General features: G+C 45.6%; 1 protein-coding gene across 3 annotated transcripts in view; it reads right to left on the reverse strand.

The window, feature by feature from the left end:
- Positions 1 to 6023: 6023 nt before the first annotated feature.
- LOC141132621 (dihydrofolate reductase-like) overlaps positions 6024 to 27546 on the reverse strand; it is a 97341-nt gene continuing 75818 nt past the window's right edge. For 2 of the 3 annotated variants that reach the window (XM_073621221.1, XM_073621222.1), the window contains exons 5-7: positions 23345 to 23471; positions 17997 to 18112; positions 6024 to 7281 (exon numbers count right to left, since the gene is read on the reverse strand). In XM_073621221.1, coding sequence (XP_073477322.1) covers positions 7188 to 7281; positions 17997 to 18112; positions 23345 to 23471 — 337 coding nt within the window. In that variant the 3' untranslated portion in view covers positions 6024 to 7187. The remainder of the gene's footprint in view (positions 7282 to 17996; positions 18113 to 23344; positions 23472 to 27546) is intronic. The other variant, XM_073621220.1, reaches the window with a different exon arrangement.

The raw sequence follows: 27546 nt of genomic DNA on the forward strand, positions 1-27546 counted from the left end.
TTTTTGATGAAAAACCTGCTCACCTCCTTATTCACCTTTATCCTAGCCCTGTCCACCTTTTTTGCGGACCATGCCCAGCGCCATGACAACCTGCCCACCATATCCGACCATACTATCACCATCTTCGGATAGGCTGCTCGTAGACGTAAAAAGTCACATTTTACGCCCCGAATAAGGTCCCTCATGGATCTGGCTCCCATATCGTCCCCCCCCTACATGTAATAACAAAACATCGGGGGCCCTATCAAGGCGGGAGAACCTGTGTGTTTCCCCCAAAACCCTGTTCCATCGCATGCCCGGGACCCCGATCCACCTGATAAGAGCCTCTTGCCTGGGTATCCTTAGCTGCCTGCCATTCGGCCAAATATCAGCTCTCTTGGCCCCCCAAAAAACATAAGAATGGCCGAGTATCCACACTAGGCCCACTTCTTGACCTGTGAACAAGAAAAAACAACACAAAACACACATAAAAATATAATACCAATACTGTATAACCATAACCAAAGTATGCAAAAACTATCGCTGCACCATTTGTGGGCGAACATACAATTTGAATCTCTCTGAGTCCCACCTACCAATACGCCTGATTACCTCCTGACTCAGACCCGCCCTGGCCGCCTCTGTGGCCGCCCCAATCCGAAAGGAATGAGAAGAGAAATTTTTCGGGTCGAACCCCCCAAGTGACACGCATCTTTTAAACACCGCTTTAAACTGGAATTTCGATAAGAACGCACCATCCTCATGTATTAGAAAGGACCCCTCAACTACCGGTCGTACGGCTAGAAAGGATTCCACCGCCCTAACAGGGCAAATGCCTGACTCTGTAATCCTGCAGAACTCTAGTTGCCTACCCTTTCCTGCCTGATCAGTCTTAGATCGTCTGATCCAGATTCTGATAGCATCCTGCAAATACTCCACATTCCCACGCATAAGCCCCCCCTGAATCCTTTTAGAAGGGCTGACTAACTCACTTATACGTAGTGCCCAAAAGAAGGCCAACGCGAAAGCAAAAAAACACATTCATAAAAGGATCTGCAGACTTTTTCCAAACTAGCAAATAAAATTTTTAGCATTTCAAAGGAGACAGGGCGCCTCCCATCACTCTTCTTGTGTGCCTTCCTATAACCTTTGACTGCCTGTCTTAACCAGAATTCATTTGTGTAATCCCGTTGCCCTTGCCATTTAAAAAGAAAGGCCAAACCTGCCAACTCAGTCGATGGCAGCTGCCGAGATACCCCTTTCCAGTCCCCCAGTGATGAAATAAAGGACGGCTTGCGCTACGTCCGGATCATCCGGGGCCATACCAAGCTCGTTCAAGCAAGCAAACAATTCTCTCCATACGTTTGAGTAGGCATTCCAAGTAGCCGTACTCACGGATTGCTGTATCCAGTACAGTAGTCAGGACAGGCAACCCCTTGTTGCTCCGCTTCTGGTGCCAACTTTCGGAACCTGTCTATCCCAGGTAAGTGTACAGCATATATGAATGCATTCACTTGTAATCAGCGTAGGACCAAATGTCGCAACAACCTGACCACCGGAACAGATGCCACTGTCAGACGGTTAACCACTTGGACTACACCGAGATTGTCGCAATTAAAGCAGACCTTCAAGTTTCTGAAAGATTCACCCCAAATTTCCATAGCCACAACAATTGGGAACAATTCCAAAAGAACCAGGTTCTGCAGGAACCCGGCATCCTGCCATACCGAAGGCCATCTGGCTGCACACCATTGTCCCTTGCAGAAAGCCCCAAACCCCGTGGAACCCACAGCGTCCGTGAATAGCTCCAGGTCAGAGCCCGCCCATTAAACGACTCTAAGAAAACTTGCCACACCCGCAAATCCTCCCTATGTTCTTGATTAAGACTCACAAAATGCATTGGAGTCCTGATCCCCACGGTGGCTGCCGCCAGCTGACAGCAAAAGATCCTCCCCATCGGGATAATACGGCAAGCAAAATTCAGCTTACCAAGTAAGGATTGTAGTTGGCGCAGCTGCAACTTCCTTACTCCAATGGTCCCACGCACCTCCTCTTTCAGCTTCTCCAATTTGTCCCTCGGAAGCCGGCACTCCATCCTCGTCGAGTCTATTTCGATTCCAAGAAATTGTCTCTGTTGGGCCTTCCATTTTTTCCGGAGCTAGCGTAACCCCAAAACCTTCCGCCAAATGTTGTAACGTCCCTAACAAGACCGCGCAGATATTGGAGCCCGCCGGGCCAACACATAAAAAAATCATCCAAATAATGAATGACTGAGTTGATACCCGAAACATCCCGAACTGCCCATTCCAAAAAGGAGCTGAACATCTCAAAGAGGGCACATGAGATAGAGAATCCCATTGGCAGGCATCGATCAACATAATATGTTTCGTTCCAAGTACAGCCGAGCAGCCGAAAGCTGTCCGGATGCACTGGCAATAGCCGGAAAGCCGACTCAATGTCCGACTTCGCCATTAAGGACCCCTGCCCGAACCTCCTAACCCATGCAACCGCTGCATCAAAAGAGGTGTACGTTACTGCACATTCTTCAGATGCAATGGAATCATTGACCGCCCCCCCCTTTGGAAAGGAAAGGTGGTGTATAAGTCTAAACTTGTTGGGCTCTTTTTTGGGAACCACTCCCAGCGGAGAGACCACCAAATCCGGAAGCGGCACCTCTTTAAAAGGGCCTGCCATGCGCCCCAACAAAACCTCTTTTCCCAATTTTTCGGAAACCACCACTGAGTGCAGCAGTGCTGACCGTAAACTCTTAGCCTCGGGCGGTACTGTCGCCAAAGAACAAGGTATTCGAAAACCACTAGTAAAGCCTGCTTCCAACGTAGCAGCCGCTTCCTGGTCGGGGTATCTACTGAGGAAAGGAAGCATCCTTTCCACCTGCACCGGAGTCCTCCCTCTTACCCGCAGAATCTCCAGCACGACCTTTCCTTTTTTAAAATATTTGGACAGTGCATGAGATCCCTCGCAGCCTGAACACAAGTGTTTGAATCAACAGTTAGAGCCAGATTTACAGGTGCCCTCGTTGAACTGCCAACAATAACCCCATCTCTTTTCGGTCGGTTGTCCTGGAGCTCCCGAACCTCCGACCCCTGCCTAAAAAAACTGATTAGGGGCCCTCGCCGCGGTCATCAGCCTCATCCACAGACTTATGTCATTGTGGTCCCAGCGCAGAGTCGGTCGTACTGCCATCCGTTGTCGAAATTGTTCATCGAACCGGAGCCAAGCCATGCCGCCATAAGTCCTGTGTGCTTCGCTAATGGCTTCCAGATAAACAAACAGCACTGAGCAGTGTTCAGGGGCCTTTTCACCTACTACACTTGCTAAAATGGCAAATGCCTGCAGCCAATTGGAAAATGTACGCGGAATTAAACGGTATCTCCGTCTTTCCTCGTCTTCCTTCTTCCCTTCTACCGGTTTCAACCTGTCCAGGTTGAACTTCTCCAAAGGCAATAACGTGAATATCTCCACGTATTCCCCTTTCCAAATTTTTTCTTTAACCTCTGTCTTTAGATGGGCACCCAAGGGCCCTCAAAACAGACATACACCTCGCTTCTTGTGGCGTCTGCCAACCTAACTGACTCCGCTTTCTTATCACCCGTCTTCCCTTGATCAACAGGAGTAGGAACGACAGCTGTCAGGCTGGGAGACTCTCCTACAGCCGTAGCTGCTACCGCAGGCGGCACAGGCATATCGTCTGCGGCTCGCGTAGCGTCCACCGCCAGTGGGGTGGTTTGCGCCATTGCCCATGCACGCGCCGGACTGCCTGCTGTCCCTGTCTCAATGCGTTGTACCAATTCTTTGAGCCCCACCAACAATTCCCGTAGGCCCTCATTCCCCGTCTGGGGTACCGCAGCTAGCGGTGGAACCGGGTTAGTCTGAACCCCCCCCCCGCCCCTGCTGTCCCCCCCAGCCTTGCATGCCCCGTCTGCTTACCCCACCCCAACAGGCAATGCAATATAGTAGATATGGAAATTGAAGAATCGCACTCACCGGGCTGCCCAGGACTGGGCCCATCAGCCGCCACTCCTGGAACCACCGCCGCTGGATGTCCCTGGTCCTTGCCTCCATCCGACCCGGACAGTTCACCCTCAGATCGATCGCTGCTGCTCTCATTCCTGCCGACCGACTGCTGCACCCCAAATGCGACCACTCTGGTTGCCGCGGGTCTGCGGTGCTGTGCACGACCTTCTTTCCCCGTTTTACCACCAGACTCGTTCGGTGTCCCTCGTGACGGGCTCCTGCGTCTATGACTTTGATGGGTGTGTGTCACTTGTCTGTTTCCTTCACTCACACTGGACCTTGTGTTCCTCTCTGACCCTCTCCTGAACTGCGCTGAACTACTGGCCGACCCTACCGTCTGTGCAGTCTCACGTACTGCCGAGCCTCGCTCTTGTGTGTCCCGGCCACTCCGCCCCTCCCCTGCAGCCCAGTCCACCTGTTCGGTACATCTGCAACGGGCAGGGGCGGAAGAGCCGTGTGCTGTGCCAGGCCTGATTCAGGGCTGAATCTCTCAGGCGGCCGGGACTGCCGCGCACGAGGTGTTGATGGCCTCCTCCCCGCTCACCGCCGTACCGCTGTCCCGCCGTCCGTTAACTGCTGCTGAAGCCAATCCCACCCTGAGTGGCAACCGCCGCTCTTAATTGCTCCAGAAATCCCTCCATCGCTGCCATTATACTCGAATCTACAGAGGGAATGAAGAGCGGTGAGGGTGGTGACTAATCTCTTCCTCCACCGCTCTCCGACTGACGTCACTTCCCCCTAACTTTCCAAAGACTCTGCACTACGACCTAACCAGCTTCTCCCCTTTTCTAAAAGAGGAAACCTACTCTTAAAGTGGCATCTGTGCTGTCCAGCTATGTCATGCCGTCCCTGCGCCCATTGCTTCACATTAGCTCCGGGACTCTCTTTTCAAGCACTGGGAGCTGAAGAGGGAGGTTATCCAAGTGCTGAAACTGATTCATAGTCCAATGAGCAGGGTGGGATGTGGGGAGGTGAGTCAGGAAACTGCAGAGGAGACTTTGAATGCTGGTGTTACCCACTGGCTATATAAGGCACCAGTGTTTGGTCTCACCCTACAGGGTGGAAGTGGCTGAAATTACTTGTCTTTAGCTGATCAAGTGGACATGTATTTGCCAGGACAGAAATATTGAAAGGTGCAATTGCAAGCTTGGTTTGCAGTATCCAGGGCTGTCATCCTCATCCTTGATTCAAAATAGTGAGTTAGTGACCTCTTAATAGGTATGCAGGTCTGAATTCTAGACAGTGCCGGGACAAGGCCATCCAGCTCCCAGGGCAAAGATGCCAAACTGCACCCCCCCATTCCCTTAGGGTTAGGGCGCCCACATCCTGAAATAAGCCATTGTGCCCAGGGCAGCCGCCCCTCCTGCCCACCCCTTGTCCCGGTGTTCTGACATATAGTGTCCTCCTATCAGATGGTGTCCGCCCCGTACTGCGCAGGCGCAGCGCCTGCGCAGTACGGAGCAGCAGGAGATCCTGAAAATGTCCGAAGTTGATCAGCTGACCATCAGCTGTACACGGCGCTCGGGCACCTGTTAGCGATGGCAGTGTAAGAGGGCCCCTCGCGGGCTCGCTTCGCTCGCCACGCTTCGGGCACGGCCTCGCTGCGCTCGGCAACTATTTATTCTAACTCTATGTCCACTTGGATAGTAGGGAATGATCCTGGACATAGGGTAAGAATAAATGCGCAGGCGCCATGTACAGCTGACGATTAGCTGTTGAACTTCGGAGACTTTCGGCGTCTCGTTTGTCCTCCGTACTGCGCCTGCGCAGTACAGGGCGGACACTTCTGGATAGGGGACTGTATTCGACAAGACACCGGACCTGATTGTAGACTTAACTGATTGCATACTTTTTCTAGGTCAGTGACTGCTGAAGTAGTCAAGCCCAGGAACGTCCAAGTCTGCAGCGTATCCCTTATAATTCTGTCCTGATTCTTAAATCCTAAATGTGATGAATTCCACAGAACAACAAAGTTGATTATAAAACAAAACTAGAAGGAAGCAAAGTGGATGTTTTCTATAGCAAGTGAACATATTTTGTCTTTATTTTTGTAGTAGATAAGAGGTAGAATCTGGCTGCTAAATCAACACATATACATGTTCTAAACACAGAGACACAACTGCAATCAATTTCAGCTAAAAAAATTCTTAGGTATGGTGGCTGCAATAGTTTCCTTTTTCCAGAATTTTGTCCTATATTTTCACCCAGAAAATGTATTAATGCAGTTATCACCTTAAGACACCTTTCACACTGGGGCGGTTTGCAGGCGCTATTGCACTAATAATAGCGCCTGCAAACCGACCCGAAACAGCCGCTGCTTTCTCTCCAGTGTGAAAGCCCCGAGGGCTCTCACACTGGAGCGGTGCGCTAGAAGGATGGGTAAAAAAGTCCTGCTAGCAGCATCTTCGGTGTATACACCGCTCCTGCCCACTGAAATGAATGGGACAGCGCGGCTATACCGCCGGCAAAGCGCCTCTGCAGAGGCGCTTTGCGGTGGTTTTTAACCCTTTCTCGGCCTCTAGCGGGGGGTAAAAGCACCCCGCTAGCGGCCGAATACCGACAGTAAATCTCCGCTTACATAGCGGCACTTTACCGCCGCCGACGCACCCGTTCCAGTGTGAAAGGGTCCTAAGGGGGAACACTGAAGCTGCTAACTTTTAATAAAATGACACTTGATTGTCATTTGGGGATTGGGGATCCAGCACTGTCCTCACCCAAGCCTGTTGTTCGCCAGTCTTCGGATCCCCAGCACCAGCATGTTTACTGTGGGAAGCCGGCTGTGACTCCTTGGCTCATGCATGCACATTGGGAAGCCGCCTCCCCAATGTGCATGCATGAGCTGTTCTGTGCTTTGTGAATTCTCCTGCAGCTTTCTGGGACCTGGGATGTGTCCCAGTAAGCAAAGAGAGGAGGGGCAGAGTGGGAGTGGGTGCCTATCAAAACTATGTACCTGCTCTCCCAGAAAAAATTTGATTGTGCCAAATGTGCTAAAGAAGGGAGAGGAGGACATAAAGTAGAAATTCCCCTTTAGGGTGAACTTCTGCTTTAAGGACGGATAAGATGCAATATATTAAATTTTTGTTCTCTAGGTTAGATATTCAAGGCAATTTTGGATTACAGATAAATTTCAGTACAACATATCACATATCTATTTCGGTCTATTCTATACAGGATTATTGGTCTTGCTTTGGTTGATCTTTTTCATAAACTTGAAAGATGTATTTGACTCCTTTTTCTTCCTGAATTTCAGATGGAACTCCCGGGTAACTGAAGATTAAAAAGAGAGAGGATTACACAATAATAACATGTATTATGAGTGAGGAGAATATGAACTATAAATCAGATTTTTTTGTAAAGGTTATGTCCTCCTAAAAGCGTAGGTGGACCATATCCATTCAAGTCCTGATATCTTTCACAAAAGTGAGTACACCTCTCACATTTTTGTAAATATTTTATTACATCTTTTCATGTGACAACACTGAAGAAATTACACTTTGTAACAATGTAAAGTAGTGAGTGTACAGCTTGTATAACAGCGTAAATTTGCTGTCCCCTCAAAATAACTCAACACACAGCCATTAATGTCTAAACTGCTGGCAACAAAAGTGAGTACACCCCTAAGTGAAAATGTCCAAATTTGTCCCAATTAGCCATTTTCCCTCCCCGGTGTCATGTGATTCGTTAGTGTTACAAGGTCTCAGGTGTGAATGGGGAGTAGGTGTGTTAAATTTGGTGTTATCACTCTCACTCTCTCATACTGGTCACTGGAAGTTCAACATGGCACCTCATGGCAAAGAACTTTCTGAGGATTTGAAAAAAAGAATGGTTGCTCTACATAAAGATGGCCTAGGCTATATCAAGATTACCAAGACCCTGAAGCTAGGCTGCAGCACGGTGGCCAAGACCACACAGTGGTTTAACAGGACAGGTTCCACTCAGAACAGGCCTTGCCATGGTCGACCAAATAAGTTGCAGGTGCTCAGCGTCATATCCAGAGGTTGTCTTTGGGAAATAGACGTATGAGTGCTGCCAGCATTGCTGCAGAGGTTGAAGGGGTGGGGGGTCAGCTTGTCAGTGCTCAGCCCTAAGGCCACACACTGCATCAAATTGATCTGCATTGCTGTCATCCCAGAAGGAAGCCTCTTCTAAAGATGATGCACAAGAAAGCCCGCAAACAATTTCATGAAGACAAGCAGACTAAGCACGTGGATTACAGGAACCATGTCCTGTGGTCTGATGAGACCAAGATAAACCTATTTGGTTCAGATGGTGTCAAGCGTGTGTGGCGGCAGGTGGAGGGTACAAAGACAAGTGTGCCTTGCCTACAGTCAAGCATGGTGGTGGGGGTGTCATGGTCTGGGGCTGCATGAGACCTGCCAGTACTGGGGAGCTACAGTTCATTGAGGGAACCATGAATGCCAACATGTACTGTGACATACTGATGCAGAGCATGATCCCCTTCCTTTGGAGACTGGGCCACAGAGCAGTATTCCAACATAACGACCACATACACACCCCCAACATGACCTTTGCCTTGCTAAAGAAGCTGAGGGTAAAGGTAATGGACTGGCCAACCATGCCTCCAGAACTAAACCCTATTGAGGATCTGTGGGGCATCCTAAAACGGAAGGTGGATGTCAGGGCACTGACAGCAGGAGAAGGTCTTTAGGACCCAGCATCTGTCAGGGCACCAATAACAGGAGAAGGGGTCTAGGACACAGCTTCTCCAGCAGTACATCACATGGGCAGAATAATAAAACAGAAAATACAGCGCTGTGAGTGAAATAGCAAATAAATAAATAAATGAATAAAAATCAAAATCATAAAAGTCGAAAAAGCCGCTGCGAGAAGTGGGATACACAAAATTATAAATAAAGCAAAAAGTAGCAGTGCTGAATAACCTCTGGAATGAAAACCACACACCAATAATTAAACAATGTGCAATATAAATGATAAAAACTAGAAAAATGAATAATAGTCCGTCTTTAAAAATATGCTGCGCCTAAATAGACAGGATGTGCATGTAGTTCAATTCTTAGAGTTCATCCTCCACCTCAACACCCGTGAAAGACCACACGGAATGCTCGCTTACCAGACGGCAAGCTCAGAAAGGCTTGCGACCTATACCCGGCCAAGGCCTTTATCAATGGATGGCGAAATCCAGGCAAAACCCTTCAGGATGGTCAGCATGCAAAGCAGAGACCGCCAAACTCCCCAGTCACAGATCATAAGTACGGTCAGAAAATGATGGCATTAAGATGATAGAAGATGCATGCTTGTCAAAGTGAAGTGCAGTCCTGGCATTCCACATGGCTCTGTAGGTCCCACTGCTGTTTTGGATAGCTGGAATAGATCACAGTGTTTCTCCAGGAGCAAAGGTACCAGGAAGCTCCACACTGACCAGCATGGACCGTGGAACAGGAAGTGATGTCACCGGCGTCTGATTCAGACGTCTGACTGGCGTCTTATTCGGCGTCTGTGATCTATTCCAGCTATCCAAAACAGCAGTGGGACCTACAGAGCCATGTGGAATGCCAGGACTGCACTTCACTTTGACAAGCATGCATCTTCTATCATCTTAATGCCATCATTTTCTGACCGTACTTATGATCTGTGACTGGGGAGTTTGGCGGTCTCTGCTTTGCATGCTGACCATCCTGAAGGGTTTTGCCTGGATTTCGCCCTCCATGGATAAAGGCCCTGGTCGGGTATAGGTCGCAAGCCTTTTTGAGCTTGCCGTCTGGTAAGCGAGCATTCTGTGTGGTCTTTCACGGGTGTTGCGGTGGAGGATGAACTCTAATGCCGCGTACACACGAGCGGACTTTACGGCAGACTTTGCCCGGCGGACTTTTCGACGTACTTTACGACGGACTTTCTGAGTGAACGGACTTGCCTACACACAATCCACCAAAGTCCGACGAATTCGGACGTGATGACATACGACCGGACTAAAATAAGGAAGTTCATAGCCAGTAGCCAATAGCTGCCCTAGCGTGGCTTTTTGTCCGTCGAACTAGCATACAGACGAGCGGACTTTTCGACCGGACTCGATTTCAACAGATTGATTTAAAACATGTTTCAAATCTAAGTCCGTCCAACTTTTAAGCAAACAAAGTCCGCTGGAGCCCACACACCATCGAATTGTCCGACGAAATCCAGTACGCCGGACCAAGTCTGCCGTAAAGTCCGGTCGTGTGTATGCGGCATAAGAATTGAACTACATGCAAATCCTGTCTATTTAGGCACAGCATATTTTTAAAGATGGACTATTATTCATTTTTCTAGTTTTTATCATTTATATTGCACATTGTTTAATTATTGGTGTGTGGTTTTCATTCCAGAGGTTATTTAGCGCTGCTACTTTTTGCTTTAGTACATCACATGGGCCTTTATCAGGAAGTGCATCAGTGCTTGAAGTTGCTGACTGATCTCAGCTTGTTACCTGTGTTCCTGTGATTCCTTGCTCCTGTGATCCCTAGTTTCTGACCCGGCTTGTTCCCAACCTGTCTGCCTATCTCCAGTCCCTGACCCCGGCTTGTCTCACGGATTACCCTCTGCCTGCTTCTCGTGTTTGACCCGGCTTCCACCTGACTTCGTCTGCTCTGCTTTAAACCTGGTTCTGATCTCGGCTTGTATTGACTACTCTATTATCTCAGTGACTTTACAGACCTGTCACACTTTACAGGTGCTACCTGCCTGCAGAGTCTGTTTATTACAACAGCAGTATTTCTGAGCTTTCTGCAAGCAACTCCACAGGCGACCTGTGCTACTTTGTGCCCAACTCCTCCTGTCTCACCTTCAGGGGAATCTGGAACTTGGCTGCAAAGGAAGCCCTCTCTCCATTGGCCTCTAGCACCTGGTACGTGATAGTGGGGGAGCGCAAGGTCTCTAACATCCACCAGCTTCGTGATGTAGTCATGGAGGAATGGAAGAGGACTCCAGTGGCAACCCATGAAGCTCTGGAAAATAATGGTGGCCACACAAAATAGTGACACTTTGGGCCCAATTGGGACATTTTCACTTAGGGGTGTACTCACTTTTGTGGCCAGCGGTTTAGACATTAATGGCTGTGAGTTGAGTTATTTTGAGGGGACAGCAAATTTACACTGTTATACAAGCTGTACACTTAATACTTTACATTGTAGCAAAGTGTCATTTCTTCAGCGTTGTCACATGAAAAGATATGATAAAATAATTACAAAAATGTGAGGGGTGTACTCACTTTTGTGAGATACTGTATATCTATATAATGTAGCAGAGCATCCCAGAGAGAGCCGAGAAAAGTCCTGTTCGGGGTTTATACGTCTCCCAGGCTCCTCTCATACACGTTCTGGGATCTCTGATCCATGGTCCAGTTCGGATCTTTGTCCTCTTCCCCCAGGCTAATTTAAGCTCACCTGAGACAGACAGCCTTTGCTCTTGGCCTGGGAAACACAGACAACACTTGTCTGTGAGAGCAAAAGGTTGGTAAAAAGCTGTTAAGCTGTATCTGTGGAGGCTGACAAGCTGTAGGCTTGCTCAGACTGGTAGGTAGGACCTGTGTATATTGTATAGCTAGAGCCGAGACACGGCTAGGTTTTCGTTATGCTATTTTTGTTCCTATTTTGTTTTCTGGAACACTGTACAGCACCTGTATATAACACAAATAAACACTGCACTGTTTGTCACTACCTCACTGGATTTGATCTTTCTGTGCCTGAAAAACTGCTCATCCCAGGGATCTTTGTACTTGTTACCTGTCCCCCAGGTTACAACATACAGTGCTGTGAAATAGTATTTGCTCCCTTCCTGATTTTTTTTTTTTGCATATTTCTCACACTTAAATGAGATCAAACAAATTTTAATATTACACGAAGAGAACCCGAGTAAATCCAAGATGCGGTTTTAAAATTTCATTTATTGAGAGAAAAAAGCTGTTAAAACCTGCCTGGCCCCATGTGAAAAATTGCCCCCTCCCATGCTGAATCATGAATGAACTGTGATTAACCACAATTTTTTGGAAAGCTGAGTTAAATTTCACTTGCCACACCCAGGCCTGATTACTGCCAGACCAGTTGAATCACTTAAATAGAAGCTGTCTGACAAAGTGAAGCACTCTAAAAGATCTCAAAAAGCAACACATCATACCATGATCTAAAGAAATTCAAGAACAGATGAGAAATACATTTATTGACATGTATCAGTCTGGAAAGGATTACAAAGGCTTTGGGACGCCAGCGAACCATGGTGAGAGCCGTTATCCACAAATGGAGAAAACTTGGAACAGTGGTGAACCTTACCAGGAGTGGCCGGCCAACCAAAATGACTCCAAGAGCACAACGACGACTCATTCAGGAGGTCATAAAAGAACCCAGAACAACATCTAAATAACTGCAGGCCTCACTTTCCTCAGGTAAAATCAGTGATCACGATTCAACAATAAGAAAGAGAGTGAGCAAAAATGGCATCCATGGGAGAGTTCCAAAGCCACTGCTGACCAAAAAGAACACAAAAGCTTATCTCACATTTACCAAAAAACCTCTTGATTATCCCCAAGACCTTTAGGCAAATATTCCGTGGACTGATGAGACAAAAATTGTACTTTTTGGAAGGTGTGCGTCCCGTTACATCTGGCATAAAACTAATACAGCATTTCATAACAAGAGCATCATACCAACAGTCAGACATGGAGGTGGTAGCGTGATGGTCTGGGGCTGCTTTGCAGCTTCAGGACCTGGACGACTTACCATAATTGATGGAACCATGAATTCTGATCTCTACCAGAAAATCCTAAAGGAGAATGTCCGGCTATCAGTTCATGACCTCAAGCTCAACTGCATTTGGGTTATGCAGCAGGACAATGATCCGAAACACAAGAGCAAGTCCACCTCCAAATGGGTCAAACAAAGCAAAAATGTGGTTTTGTAGTAGCCTAGTCAAAGCCCAGGACTTAAATCCAATAGAGATGCTGTATCATGACCTTACACTGGCCGTTCATGCTGGAAAACCCTCCAATGTGGCTGAATTAAAACAATTCTGCAAAGAAGGGTGGGCCAAAATTGCTCCACAGCAATGTGAAAGACTCATTGCCAGTTATCGCAAATGCTTGATTGCAGTTGTTGCCGCAAAGGGTGGTACCACCAGTTATTAGGTTTAGGGGGCAATTACTTTTTTAAATAAAGCCAGGCAGGTTTGGGCAGCTTTTTTGCCTTAATAAACAAACCATCATTTAAAAACTGCATTTTGTATTTACTCGGGTTATCTTTGTGTAATAATAAAATTAGTTTGATGATCTGAGTCATTTTAAGTGTGACAAATATGCAAAAAAATAAAAGATCATATATATATATATATATATATATATATATATATATATATATATATATATATATATATATATATATATATATATATATAATATGTCGAAGAAAGAAATATGTAATTTTTTAATATAATAGTGGTGAACATAGTACGTAGTGACGAAACATGGGGATAACTGTACAGTGGTTCAGTAATGACGGGCTTGCAGGGGATCATTTTCTAGTAATATAGTTAGTTTTCTAAACAGTGATGACATAATATGTTGGCACCAACAAGTTATTTGCTACAGTATGCCAGCAATAAATAGGCAATCATTTCAATACATGGGCCACAAATGGGCAATTATATACAAAACACATACAGAAAATGGGCAAACATGACAATATGTGGGCAACAAACTGGTAAGCATGATAAACATTTCACATAAAAGGTGGAGCAGGGCTTTAATGATAACTCAAGATATGTATTTAATGTACATGCTGTAATTTCCCTTTTTAAAATGTGTATGCATTAGAAACACAGTTCTATCCAAAAAAACAAACACTTCTATCATTGGAATTCCATGTCCATAATAATAACCTGTTAATTCTTTTAGTATGTTTGCTAGCTGTGAACTTGCCATAGAGAATGAGTAGTAATTACTCTATATCTCTATATGTATCTGTGGCGGGTCCTCAGTCCTGCTGGTAAGCTTAATGAAACAGGATTTTCCATCTGATATATAACCGTGATAGTTGTGTAATCAACTCTATGGACTCAGCAGGAGATTGGGAGATCAAAAGGGACTTCACAAATACAGCATCAATACAATTCTAAAGAAATGCAAATGAAAAGACACCTAAACTAAACTATAGACATTGAGAAGGGTGAAGGGTAGAGGTCTTGAAGTCACTGTAAATGTGTGGTTATGTGTCAGCTGTGATACAAATATCCCGCAGTGTTCCAATTCCAAGTAATGTGACCCAGCACCTCAAGTCGCATGACCCGTGACAGCTATACTGTTTAGGTGCTAAGGTCAGCAGCCTTCACTGACCTTAAAGACTCAGTTGAGCTTGGGCTAGTTGGTACCATTGGGCTGGTTGTCAAGGTCCTATCCTAAAGCCTAAGGGCATGATTATGCTAACTTGGGTGTATCGTTGACTCTTTGGCTCGTTCCGCTATCTTGTCCCAGGTTCTATTTCCCAAAGGTGTAACGGTATCCAGGCACAGAGTAGCATCCCCACTTTTGGCTCAAAAAATTGTCTTATGCCCTGTACACACGATCGGATTTTCCGATGGAAAATGTGTGATAGGACCTTGTTGTCAGAAATTCCGACCGTGTGTAGGCTCCATCACACATTTTCCATTGGAATTTCCGACACACAAAGTTTGAGAGTTTGCTTTAAAATTTTCCGACAACAAAATCCGTTGTCGGAAATTCTGATAGTATGTACACAAATCCGATGCACAAAGTGCCACGCATGCACAGAATAAATTAAGAGACGAAAGCTATTGACTGCCCCGTTTATAGTCCCGACGTACGTGTTTTACATCACTACATTCAGAACGATCGGATTTTCCGAGAACTTTGTGTGACCGTGTGTATGCAAGACAAGTTTGAGCCAACATCCGTAGGAAAAAATCCATGGATTTTGTTGTCGGGATGTCTGATCAATGTCCGACAGGGCATAAGGCTTGCTTTTTAAAGTTGATTGCAGTATAACTTGGATAGGGCTTAAGGAGCTATGGGGGTACTCCAGTGTGTAGAACAATAGCAACAGGATGCTCTTTCTTCTTCTACAGACACTCCTTAGAAAAGTCCCTTAGCAATGGCTCTGGGAATGGGCAGCACTGGGCCACCAATAGCAGTGTACAAAGCTGGGTGAACCTCAGTCTTTGTATCAAGAGGATAACAGCAGCACAGTCACCCAGGTTCTGCTCTCAGGTCTGTACTGACAAGTCATGCCTTCCTCCTGCCTTAGACATTTGCAGAGTGGACTTTCCAGACTGATCCCTGGGTGAGATTCCCTCCTCTTCTTTAGCCTCAGAGATGTCTTTGAATAGATAGGCCCCAGCTTTATGTCTGCTGGGACTTTGAGTTTCTTGGCAGGGTCAGTTAAGTAACCTGGCAGGGTAATAATCCTCCAGGCTGGGTGCCTCTACTCCTGGAAAATAGCACTGACTGATCCAGCCACAGACTATTTATGTTCTTTCCAACAACCTTCAGAGCAAGCCTCCTCAGGGATTGGCTGGGATATCAGAAATATTCAGACTGCTCGTCTAGCCTGTTTCACTCCTATGTTCTGGAGCTTTCCAGAAAGTAAGGAGAAACAATGAAGGGTGCAGTCAATGGAACCCTGATCAGCCCAAAACAATCAGCAGCTGCTCTGCTGACTACAGAGGAGAACAAAAAGAACTAAATTTACCTCTCAGCCCAGCATCTAACTAGGAGGGTGCTACATCGGAATACGATTTATTGACCCTTCCTAATGACTGCCAAACTGATTATAACAGACCCAGATTTGGAGTTTACTGGTAAAGGGAATCTATGGATGTTTTCCAAGCCTTTTGTTCCTCAACCTAAAGTGAACCTGAGTTTTGCTTTTACAGGCCAAGGCAACAGTTGTACTTTAAGAAGAGATGCTTGAGAGGAGATATGATAGTCATATAGAAATAACTCAATGATGATCCCAGCTTAGGAAGAAAACTATTTAGTCTCAGGGTGTGTAAGTGGACACGGGCCACACATTGAGACTGGAGGAGAAGCGGTTTCACCTTAAGCAGGGGGTTTTTCACTGTCAGGGCGATAAGGATGTGGAACTCTCTTCCACAATCTGTGGTGTCAGCAGGAAGTATTGATAGTTTTAAAAGACTCTTGGACGTGCATCTTAGTAAACACAACATGCAGGGATATGGGAAATGATTATCGACACATGGTGGCTCAGATAGACCTACAACAGGTCTATCTGCTTAGTTAATATGGCACACACCACTCAATGCAAGTTTATTGTGCCAATATAATGGCACAGGAACATTTGTTAATTCCTGGTCTTGTGTTAAAGCATTAACTGGCCCAACAGTGTCCCATGGATTAGGTCACATGGACCTCCATACTTGGAAATTAAACAAAGCAATTGAAAAGGGGGGTATATGCTAGGGGTAAATGGAGGCTTAAAGCAAACCTGTTTCTTTGCTCTGAATAGACAGTAAATACTGGAGAAGTAGACTAATGAGTTTATCTTTCTGCTCTCTCCTCTTATGTTCCCTGTAAAACCGAGAGCGCTAGGCACAACTGCTCGGCCCCTTGTGTTGCTTCTACCTCTCTGAATCTGAGGTCTGCTGTACAGGCTATTGCAAGAGTCTGATTCCAAGCCAGATTTAGACACTTAAACCACTTGCATTTTACGCATTAATGCATAAAGAGCTTGTGGATGGGGCCTCCTTGCCCCTGAACGTGCGGGTTACCTCTCCTCCCGAGCGCATGCTCATCAAAGCTTAGGGGGCCTTGTTCATGTGAAAGTTAAAATTATGTTGGTACCCAGGATTAGAGATGAGCCATACACTGTATGGAGCTGTGTAACATACAGAGTTCCTCTGTGAGCTTACCGTCCCATGTCATTACACACCTTACTTGTTGTATGTTGCTTTTAGGAGGGATACTGCTGAGCCCATTGCTTCTCCACCAGTCCTATGTATCTCTGTTACCTCACTCCCAATGACAGAATTGGGACACCTAGCGCCTCATGCACAATAATTTAGCTCCTTCCACTCTCTTGTACCATGTGGCCAGGTACATGAGGTCTCCATATAGCCTGTTAAGTTCCAGATACTTTGGAGGAACCAACTGCTGGGGAGGGAGGCAGAACACAGATTCCCTCGCTACCAGATGACTTGTCACCAAGGACAGGTACCACGCCCTATTGACCAGCTGCCATACACTCCCACCAGTCTATGGTTACCCGTGGCAACTTCTCTCCTGCTCCAACTCTGCTACCAAGTTAAACTTTCACAGAGGCTTTCCTTCTGTGCCCCATCAGTGTTTTACAGGCCCTGTTCTTCTGTTACACCATGCACCCCTTTCAAAGACTTCAGACCAAGTGTTTGACCACTTTAAGAAACTTTACTGTACACTTCTGAAATATTACAGGTCATAAGGCAGACTCAGTCCTACTCACTAATTAAACTCTGTCTGCCCAGGCTTATCTGTTCAGGTTTAAGTCCATGACTGGCAGAGTCCATTGTTGGAGAATCCCCTTAGGGTGGAAGACGGACATGGCTCTGGGCTACATCTAATAACAACAATCACATGCCTGACAAAGGGGTCCAGCAGGGCTTCCGAAACATTGTGCTACTCTGTGATGTGATCTCTCTTCACTGAAAAAACGTTTGGCGTTCATGGAAGATCTATGGTGTGCTGGCGAATATTCACATTGGGTCCGGGCACATCTTTCCCTGTGATCCAGACTTTCTCATTTTCCATGTGGTCCCACTCGCTCTATATATAGTCCAGGGTGGAGGGCAGAACCCAAAAAGCCCAGTAAACAGGCAGATCCAAAGTTCAACCCTTCCCTAGTCTGGGCAGCTTAGTCTTGCTCACTAGTAGCATACTTCCCTAGTAGGCATCTGCCTACAAGCTGCTTCCATTCGTGTCTTTTAAATATACCCTTTTAACAAAATTCATGCCATTTTTAAATATAACTTACTTTTCCTTTAACTTAAAGACGTCTTTGTCAAACTCTGGGAAGAAGGTGTCACATTCAAAGTCTGCCATAATGTCCGTAAAGTAGATGTGGCTACACCCAGGGTGCTTCAGCATATTCTGCAAAGAGAAAAAACTGATAGGTGGGGGGCCACAGCATGAGTCTTTATCTAATTCTGCCTGTTTCACATTTTTAGACTAGAATTTTAGAATTTTTAGAATACACTACATTCAAATTCCTAAATTGATAAATGAGATTAGTACACACATACAGTTTCATAGTAATTAACAAAGCTTCCCTTGCCGGTCTTTTATTGGGTAGTTTAACCCTTTCAATACTGGGCACTTTTACCCCATTCCTGCCCAGACCAATTTTCAGCTTTCAGAGCTGTCGCACTTATGATGATAATTGCATGGTTATGCAAAGCTATACCCAAACAAAATGTTCATCATTTTTTTGAGACAGATACAGCTTCCTTTTTCAATTGCCACTGGGTTTTTTATTTCTTGCTAAAAAAAAAATGAAAAAAGACCGAAAATTTTAAATACAATAAAGGTTTTGAAAATAATTTTTTTTTTCTCCTTCACTAATGAGACAGCACTGAAGGGCACAGATGAGTTGGCAAATATGAGGAAAAGCACTAATATGCAGCACAAATGGGCACTGATGGGCAGTACTGATGGGAGGGCACTGATGAGCAGGCACTGATGAGCACTGAAAGGCAGCACTGATTGGCATCACTGATGGTCACTGATTGGCAACACTGCTGGGCTCTGACTGGCATCACTGATGGGCACTGTTAGGGCTGCACTGATAATCAGTGCCCTCATTATCTGTGCAGCTCATCCCTGTGAGGAAATGCCACTGATCGGCTTTTCTCAACTCACACACTGTCAGTGTGAAGAGAGGAAAGCCGAAACCCGGCATTTCCTTGTTTACATGTGATCTGGTATGACTGGACATAGCTGATCACATAGGTAAAGAGCCGCGTCATTGGCTCTTTACTGAGATCGGGGATGCGCCGTATCCCAGGGACACCTAAGCGCGGCGGGAGTGGGACGACGTCATATAATGACGTCCCAGAACAACAGAATCACCACACAGCTGTCATTTCCCTATACGGAGGTGGTTAAATGCAGTTACAAACGTAAGATGAACCTGTCATTTTTCCTATTCAATACAAAGTGACTGACTATCTTCATAGCTACCCCCAGCCCACATATACTCACCTCACTTTTGTGTTTTTGCCTATAGGAGCTAATCAGGAGTGTAATTTTTCACTGTGTTGGAGCGTACATAGGGTTAAACTCTATGAAAACCATAAGAACCCATTCTCAATATACATGTGTTGTGCTGTGCTGGGCAGGAATGGTCACGCAATCCCAACACATACTGTAGTCAAGGCAATTTGCTTTTGTCCTATTAGTTCACTTCACACCACTGCACCATGGTGGGATTCGCTGAAAAGTAGGACATGCTGCATTTTTACACAATGCAGGGTGTTACAATGTGACATTGTAATAAAGTTATAAAAATTAATTGAAAAAAGTAAACACACTGTATAACGTTTTGCTTGAATGAGCTCTAAAAGTGACATTTTATCAGTGCATTTCTCTGTTCACATGAATAATCAGTAATAAATACCTGGTGATTTTGCCAGTTCCCTTGTCTTCCTGCAGCAATCTGACCTTGCCAGACATGAAAGCAGATCCTTCGTGGCATGGTCAGCATGTGTCCGTCAGCTTTCTGATTGGAGTTACAAGATGCTTCTCCAACAAATAATGAACCTATAGTCCCATAGTCAGATTTGCTGCCATTCCCCCTGCCTAACCCTGCTCTGCTTTGGTAAAATAGATGGGGAACATAGAAAGCCGCTTCCCATGGGGGCTCCTGTGGGTGCTCGCTCACATGCCACCCCCTATTAACACAGAGCGGGTGGCTTGGCCCACCCCCCGCTCGCTCGGCACAGCATTTGATTGACAAAAGTGGGAGCCAAGGGCTCTCACTTGCTATCAATCTGCCCAATCAGATCTGCACATCACTGGATCAAATCTTGCTCAGGTAAGTAGGTAAAAGAAGGTTTTTCACTTTAATGTGCATTTCTTTGTTGGCAGGTTCTCTTTAATGAGCAATTAAGGGTCTAAAAGACCCCTGAAGTCTCACCTGTCTAAACAGTGAAGCAAATAGAATACAGATCGCATTCATTATATTCTAGCTGGAGAAAGTGACACCAGGAGCTGGAAGTAGGGATGGGCCGAACACCCCAAGGTTCGGTTCACAGCAGAACATGCGAACAGGCAAAAAATTTGTGCGAACACCGTTAAAGTCTATGTGACACGAACATGAATAATCAAAAGTGCTAATTTTAAGGGTTAATATGCAAGTTATTGTCATAAAAAGTGTTTGGGGACCCGGGTCCTGCCCCAGGGGACATGTATCAATGCAAAAAAAAGTTTTAAAAACGGCCGTTTTTTCGGGAGCAGTGATTTTAATAATGCTTAACGTGAAACAATAAAAGTGAAATATTCCTTTAAATTTCTTACCTGGGGGGTGTATATAGTATGCCTGTAAAGTGGAGCATGATTCCCGTGTTTACAACAGTTCGAGAGCAAAATGACATTTCTAAAGGAAAAAAAAGTCATGTAAAAGTACTAGCGGTAGCGCCAGCTGCTATAATGAATTGTTGGGTCTCTGCAATACTCATAAAAGTCATTGAAAAAAACGGCTTGGGATTCCCCCACAGTGCATTACCAGGCCCTTTGGGTCTGGTATGAATATTAAGGGGAACCCCGAACCAAAATTAAAAAAAAAAAATGTGTGGGGGTCCCCCCAAATTCTATACCAGGCCCTTCAGGTCTGGTATGGATATTAAGGAGAACCCTGCGCCAAAATTTAAAAAAAAAATGGCGAGGAGGTCCCTCTAAAATCCATACCAGACCCTTATCCAAGCATGCAACCTGGCAGGCCACAGGAAAAGAGGGGACGAGAGAGTGCCCCCCCTCCTGAACCGTACCAGGCCACATGCCCTCAACATGGGGAGGATGTCCCCATGTTGATGGGGACAAGGGCCTCATCCCCACAACCCTTGCCCGGTGGTTGTGGGGGTATGCGGGCAGGGGGCTTATCGGAATCTGGAAGCCCCCTTTAACAAGGGGACCCCAAGATCCCGCACCCCCCGTGTGAAATGGTAATGGGGTACAAATGTACTCCTACCATTTCACAAAAAAAGTGTCAAAAATGTTAAAAAAGACAAGAGACAGTTTTTGACAATTCCTTTATTAATGTCTTCTTCTTTCCCCGCTTCTTCTTCCATCCTCTTCTGGTCTTCATTCGGTTTTCTTCCTCTTTCTTCTTCCGGACCGTCAATTCATTATAGCGAGTAGTTTTAAATGACTTTATTTCCTTTAGAAATGTCATTTTGCTGTCAGACTATTCTAAACATGGGAAACATGCGCCACTTTACAGGCATACTATAGACACACACACCCCCCCCCCCCGTACGAAATTTAAAGGAATATTACACTTTTATTGTTTCACTTTAAACATTATTAAAATCACTGCTCCCGAAAAAATGGCCATTTTTAAAACTTTTTTTGCATTGATACATGTCCCCTTGGGCAGGACCCAAGTCCCCGCATATTAACCTTTAAAATTAGCACTTTTGATTTCTCCCATTGACTTTTAAAGGGTGTTTCGCGGCTTTCGAATTTGCCGCAAACACACAAAATTGTTTGCTATTTGGCGAACGGGCGAACAGCCAATGTTCGAGTCGAACTCATGTTCGACCCGAACATAAAGCCCATCCCTAGCTGGAAGTGATTCTTTACACCTCTGGGTCATTAACAGGAAGGGGAGATCAGTGAGCAGCTGTTCTCTGATCTCCATTCCCTCTACCCGGCTGCACCCACCATGCCAATCCCAGGTTTGACGAGGGGCAGGCAGAGTCCAGGGAACATGGTGGGGGAGCATGGGAGGGGATCAGCACCCATGGGGGTGTAGGGAAATGACCAGGTGGCTGCACAGGTGTTGGATTATTTCCATCTGACAGTTGGCTTGTCAGATTTACAGTCAGATGTTTCCTTTTAGGTCTTGTTTACACTTGTGCTTGGGAGGGCAGTGTAAAAACTCATTTTTTACCAAACCTCCCAACCACTCCCCTTGTGCTGCAAAGGCTCTACCACTGTAGTACATAGTATGGAGGTGGCGGTGGGGGGGTTGTACACACCCAGCAGACCTAAAAAGGAAGCTTATGGTCATTATCATCATGATGATGATCACACTACAGCAGGCGCTGTATGGCTGTCTGTATATACCTGTATCTCTGTCTGTACCTTCCGGAATGCTGTGCAAGCTTTGCTTCCTGTCAGTGCACCAGGATCCCTGTGCTGCGCCCTCAGCCACATCTCTGTTGAGTCACCCCCCCCATCGCCTGGCTACAGCCTCACCATCCGCACTTACTGAGGGAGGAAGGCAGTATCACTCCACTAGGAAAAGGCTGTGAGTGACTGTGCCTGGCTGGAACTTTAATATCAACATCAGGAAGTTTGGCGCTTGCATGCCAAAATTAAAAAACAGGATCCAGGGAAAATGTACTTAATTTCCTGGCAAGCCTAGGAACCTGGTCATCTGTTTAAAACTGCTTTCACCATATTTGAACAATAAATCTACCCAGCCCCCCCCCCCCCCCATTGAACTGGTGGGGCTCGGCCCAGTACAGGAGGGCTGATTCTACTGGCTTATCGGCAATCCTGCACGTGGGAATCACTTCACTGTGCCAATTGGGCACTATGTCCTGAAAAGAAGGATAAATATCACATCCCCTATACCTGAAAGTGCCATATAGTTCCAAGGGCTCCAGCATGCGGAGTGGGCAGCGAAGAGACTATGCTATGCAGGTCTACCAGCACTACTCTTCACACAAGAAGAAAAGGGGTGCTAGGCATCATGACACTTGGAAGTCAAGTAGGAAAAAGCCAATTACATCTTTTTTTAAAACAGTTTTTTAGGCCTCATTCACACAGGTGTACTTAAGCACACACCCATGTTTAAGGGCTGTATTTTGCCTGCATGGAATGTACAGGTGTTCAATGCATCTATGTGCTGACAGTCTAATTGATATCAATTGGGATTGTTATGCGTTGAAGTATGTCATAGCCCTGACATAACGCGCTATGGGGAACAAAAATCTTCTGACGTAAATAAGCCTTTTTTTAGAGATGGCCTAAACTATTGCAGAGGTAGAGTAACCTGATCTAGAGTGTTGTTTTATGTTTTAGGTAATGCCAATTCTTTGATCATCTTATCAGAATACAGCTCCTCCTTGTGTTCATCATCCTGTGTACAGCACTTACCGTGTAACACTCTATACCTCCTAACACCCATACTGTCTCAATCTCTTCAGACAGAGGAGGCTTTGATAAGAGCTCCACCACTTCTTCTTCATTATGGCAGATATAATGAGCATACTTTGGTAAGTCACTAGATGTAAAAAATAATAGATGTTATTGAAAGAAGATAAACACATTAGTATCACATCCATTCTGTTAAAAGAACAGTAATACAATGTAAAGTACTGGGCAAAAGTTTTAGGCAGGTGTGAAGAAATGCTGTGACATAAGAATTCTTTCAAAAATATATTCCCTAATCCCTTAAGAGTCCCCTTAACTGGAACTAAGGGACCAAGCCCAACCCCTGAACAACCTCACACCATAATCCCCCTCCACCAAATAATCTGGACCAGTGCACAAAGCAAGGTCCATAAAGACATGGATGAGCAAGTATGGGGTAGAAGAACTCAACTGGCTGCACAGAGTCCTAACCTTAACCCAATAGAACACCTTTGAGAATCATTAGAGCAGAGACTGCAAGCCAGGCCTTCTCGTCCGACCTCACAAATGCACCTCTGGAAGAATGGTCAAACATTCCCATAGACACACTCCTAAAGCTTGTGGACAGCCTTCCCAGAAGAGTTGAAGCTGTTATAGCTGCAAAGGGTGGGCCAACTCAATATTGAGCCCTACAGACTAAGACTGGGATGCCATTAAAGGTCATGTGTGTGTAAAGGCAGGCGTAACAATACTTTTGATAATATAGTGTATGTACTGAAAACAGAGAATGTCATTAGCATGGTGATGGGAAAGGAGGGACCAAGGAAGGGAAAAATAAAAGGAATAAACTTAACCTTTAGTTAAAATGTATCTAAAGCAAACATTTTTTTAGTTTTGGATAGAGTAGTGAGAGGTAGGGATGAGCCGAACACCCCCCTGTTCGGTTCGCACCAGAACATGCGAACAGGAAAAAAGTTCACTCGAACACGCGAACACCGTTAAAGTCTATGGGACACGAACATGAATAATCAAAAGTGCTCATTTTAAAGGCTTATATGCAAGTTATTGTCATAAAAAGTGTTTGGGGACCCGGGTCCTGCCCCAGGGGACATGGATCAATGCAAAAAAAAGTTTTAAAAACGGCAATTTTTTCAGGAGCAGTGATTTTAATAATGCTGAAAGTCAAACAATAAAAGTGTAATATCCCTTTAAATTTCGTACCTGGGGGGTGTCTATAGTATGCCTGTAAAGGAGCGCATGTTTCCCGTGTTTAGAACAGTCTGACAGCAAAATGACATTTCGAAGGAAAAATTCCATTTAAAACTACCCGCGGCTATTCTTCTGGTTCTTCTGGTTCTTCCTCTGGCGTTCTCGTCCAGCATCTCCTCCGCGGCGTCTTCTATCTTCTTCTCCTCGGGCCGCTCCGCACCCATGGCATGGGGGGAGGCTCCCGCTCTTCTCTTCATTGTCTTCTTCATCCTCTTCTCTTCTTCCTTCTCTTCTTCATTTTCTTCTCCGGGCCGCACCGCACCCATGCTGGCATGGAGGGAGGCTCCCGCTGTGTGACGGAGTCTCCTCGTCTGACGGTTCTTAAATAACGGGGGGCGGGGCCACCCGGTGACCCCGCCCCCTCTGACGCACGGTGACTTCATGGGACTTCCCTGTGACGTCACGGGGAATGCCACAGGGAAGTCCCATCATGTCCCGTGCGTCAGAGGGGGCGGGGTCACCGGGTGGCCCCGCCCCCCGTTATTTAAGAACCGTCAGACGAGGAGACGCCGTCACACAGCGGGAGCCTTCCTCCATGCCAGCATGGATGCGGAGCGGCCCGGAGAAGAAAATGAAGAAGAGAAGAAGGAAGAAGAGAAGAGGATGAAGAAGAAGATGAAGAGAAGAGCGGGAGCCTCCCCCCATGCCATGGGTGCGGAGCCGCCCGAGGAGAAGAAGATAGAAGACGCCGCGGAGGAGATGCTGGACGAGAACGCCGGTGGAAGAACCAGAAGAGCCAAAAGAACCAGAAGAAGATGAAGGAAGATAGAAGAAAGAAGAAGCATTTAAATCAAGGAATTGTCAAAAACTGTCTCTTGTCATTTTTAACATTTTTGACAGTTTTTTAGTGAAATGGTAGGGGTAAGTACCCCCTTACCATTTCACACAGGGGGGGGGGGGCCGGGATCTGGGGGTTCCCTTGTTAAAGGGGGCTTCCAGATTCCGATAAGCCCCCCGCCCGCAGACCCCCACAACCACCGGCCAGGGTTGTGGGGATGAGGCCCTTGTCCTCATCAACATGGGGACAAGGTGTTTTGGGGGGCTACCCCAAAGCACCCTCCCAATGTTGAGGGCATGTGGCCTAGTACGGTTCAGGAGGGGGGGCGCACTCTCGTCCCCCCCTCTTTTCCTGCGGCTTGCCAGGTTGCGTGCTCGGATAAGGGTCTGGTATGGATTTTTGGGGGGACTCCACGCCGTTTTTTTTTTTTTTTTTTTGGCGCGGGGTTCCCCTTAAAATCCATACCAGACCTGAAGGGCCTGGTATGGAATTTAGGGGGACTCCCACATCATTTTTTTTTAAATTTTGGTTCGGGGTTTCCCTGTGTTGAATTCCCATGCCGTTTTTATCAATGAACTTCTATGTGTATTGTCGGCAATGCAATAGCCGCGGGTAGTTTTAAATGGAATTTTTCCTTCGAAATGTCATTTTGCTGTCAGACTGTTCTAAACATGGGAAACATGCGCCCCTTTACAGGCATACTATAGACACCCCCCAGGTACGAAATTTAAAGGGATATTACACTTTTATTGTTTGACTTTAAGCATTATTAAAATCACTGCTCCTGAAAAAACGGCCGTTTTTAAAACTTTTTTTGCATTGATCCATGTCCCCTGGGGCAGGACCCGGGTCCCCAAACACTTTTTATGACAATAACTTGCATATAAGCCTTTAAAATTAGCACTTTTGATTTCTCCCATAGACTTTTAAAGGGTGTTCTGCGGCATTCGAATTTGCCGCGAACACCCCAAATTGTTCGCTGTTCGGCGAACTTGCGAACAGCTAATGTTCGAGTCGAACATGAGTTCGACTCGAACTCGAAGCTCATCCCTAGTGAGAGGTCAGAATTCCTGTCAGATTTTCATTGCTGTCTGTGTCTTTGTTGAGATTTAGTTTGGAGATATTTCCTCTCACTTCCTTGTCCTGTCAACAGGAAATGATCGTGAATCCATAATTTTACATTTATCCTTGCAACAGGAACAGAGTGGAACCTACAGCATGGGAACACCTGTTCTGGTAATGACTATCTAAGAACAGTTTGCGCCTTATTGTGGCTGATTTCATATCACTTCCTGTTTTATCTCGACAACAGGAAGTGAAGAGTAATCTCTCCAAGAGGACACGTACAGCAAGAAAATTGTGATGGGGTTTGAACCCTTCCCCACTGTATCTGAAAAAAAACTAAACTTTTCTTTATTTGGCTTCCAATCAAATTGACCCCAGGGTGTCTGTGTGCTAGTTTGATTTGTAGGGACAACTGCAGGACAATAAACAGCAAATAGTAGACTTTTTTTTATCCCTGCCCGATCCTTTTATAAACAAAAAGTTTCCTAGACTTAAAAGAGTATAGTAAAAAAATAAAAGAGAGACATTACTATCAATGCAAAGTGTCCTTTGTGCTGCTGGCTCTTGCTATAATTGATGCTTTGATGCCCCTGTGCCCCTACTGCCATAATCTTCTGGCATGGTAGAGGTTAATAGAGCCGAGGACCTGTCATATGCACTCATCAAGAGAGGCGATTACGCCCTTTTCACCCACGTCCTCCATTCATAGAAACTGTACTATGAGTAGAGATGCGCATGACGGAAAAATGTGTTTCATTTCGAACTAGTTCGTTAAGCTAATCATTTTGTTGTGTTATATTCATTATGTTAGAATGATTCATTTTCAGAATGTGCTTTGTATTCTCAAATTCATTTCCTACATGATTATTTTCAATTAGAATAGAATAGGAAAGAATAAAATAAAATAGAATAGAAAAGAATAGAAAAGAATAGAATACAAAAAATAAATAGAATTGAATAAAATTTCGAAATGCAAATTTTGGAAGATGACTATTTTATTCTATTCTTTTCTATTCTACTTTATTTTATTCTATTCTGTTTTTTCTACGAAAAGAAATGTTTCCCCGCATTGGGGTTTTTAGGCAGCACAAGAAAAAAATTAGTCACTATAGTA

Source organism: Aquarana catesbeiana, linkage group LG03 (assembly GCF_042186555.1).
Source record: "Aquarana catesbeiana isolate 2022-GZ linkage group LG03, ASM4218655v1, whole genome shotgun sequence".
Lineage (NCBI taxonomy): Eukaryota > Metazoa > Chordata > Amphibia > Anura > Ranidae > Aquarana > Aquarana catesbeiana.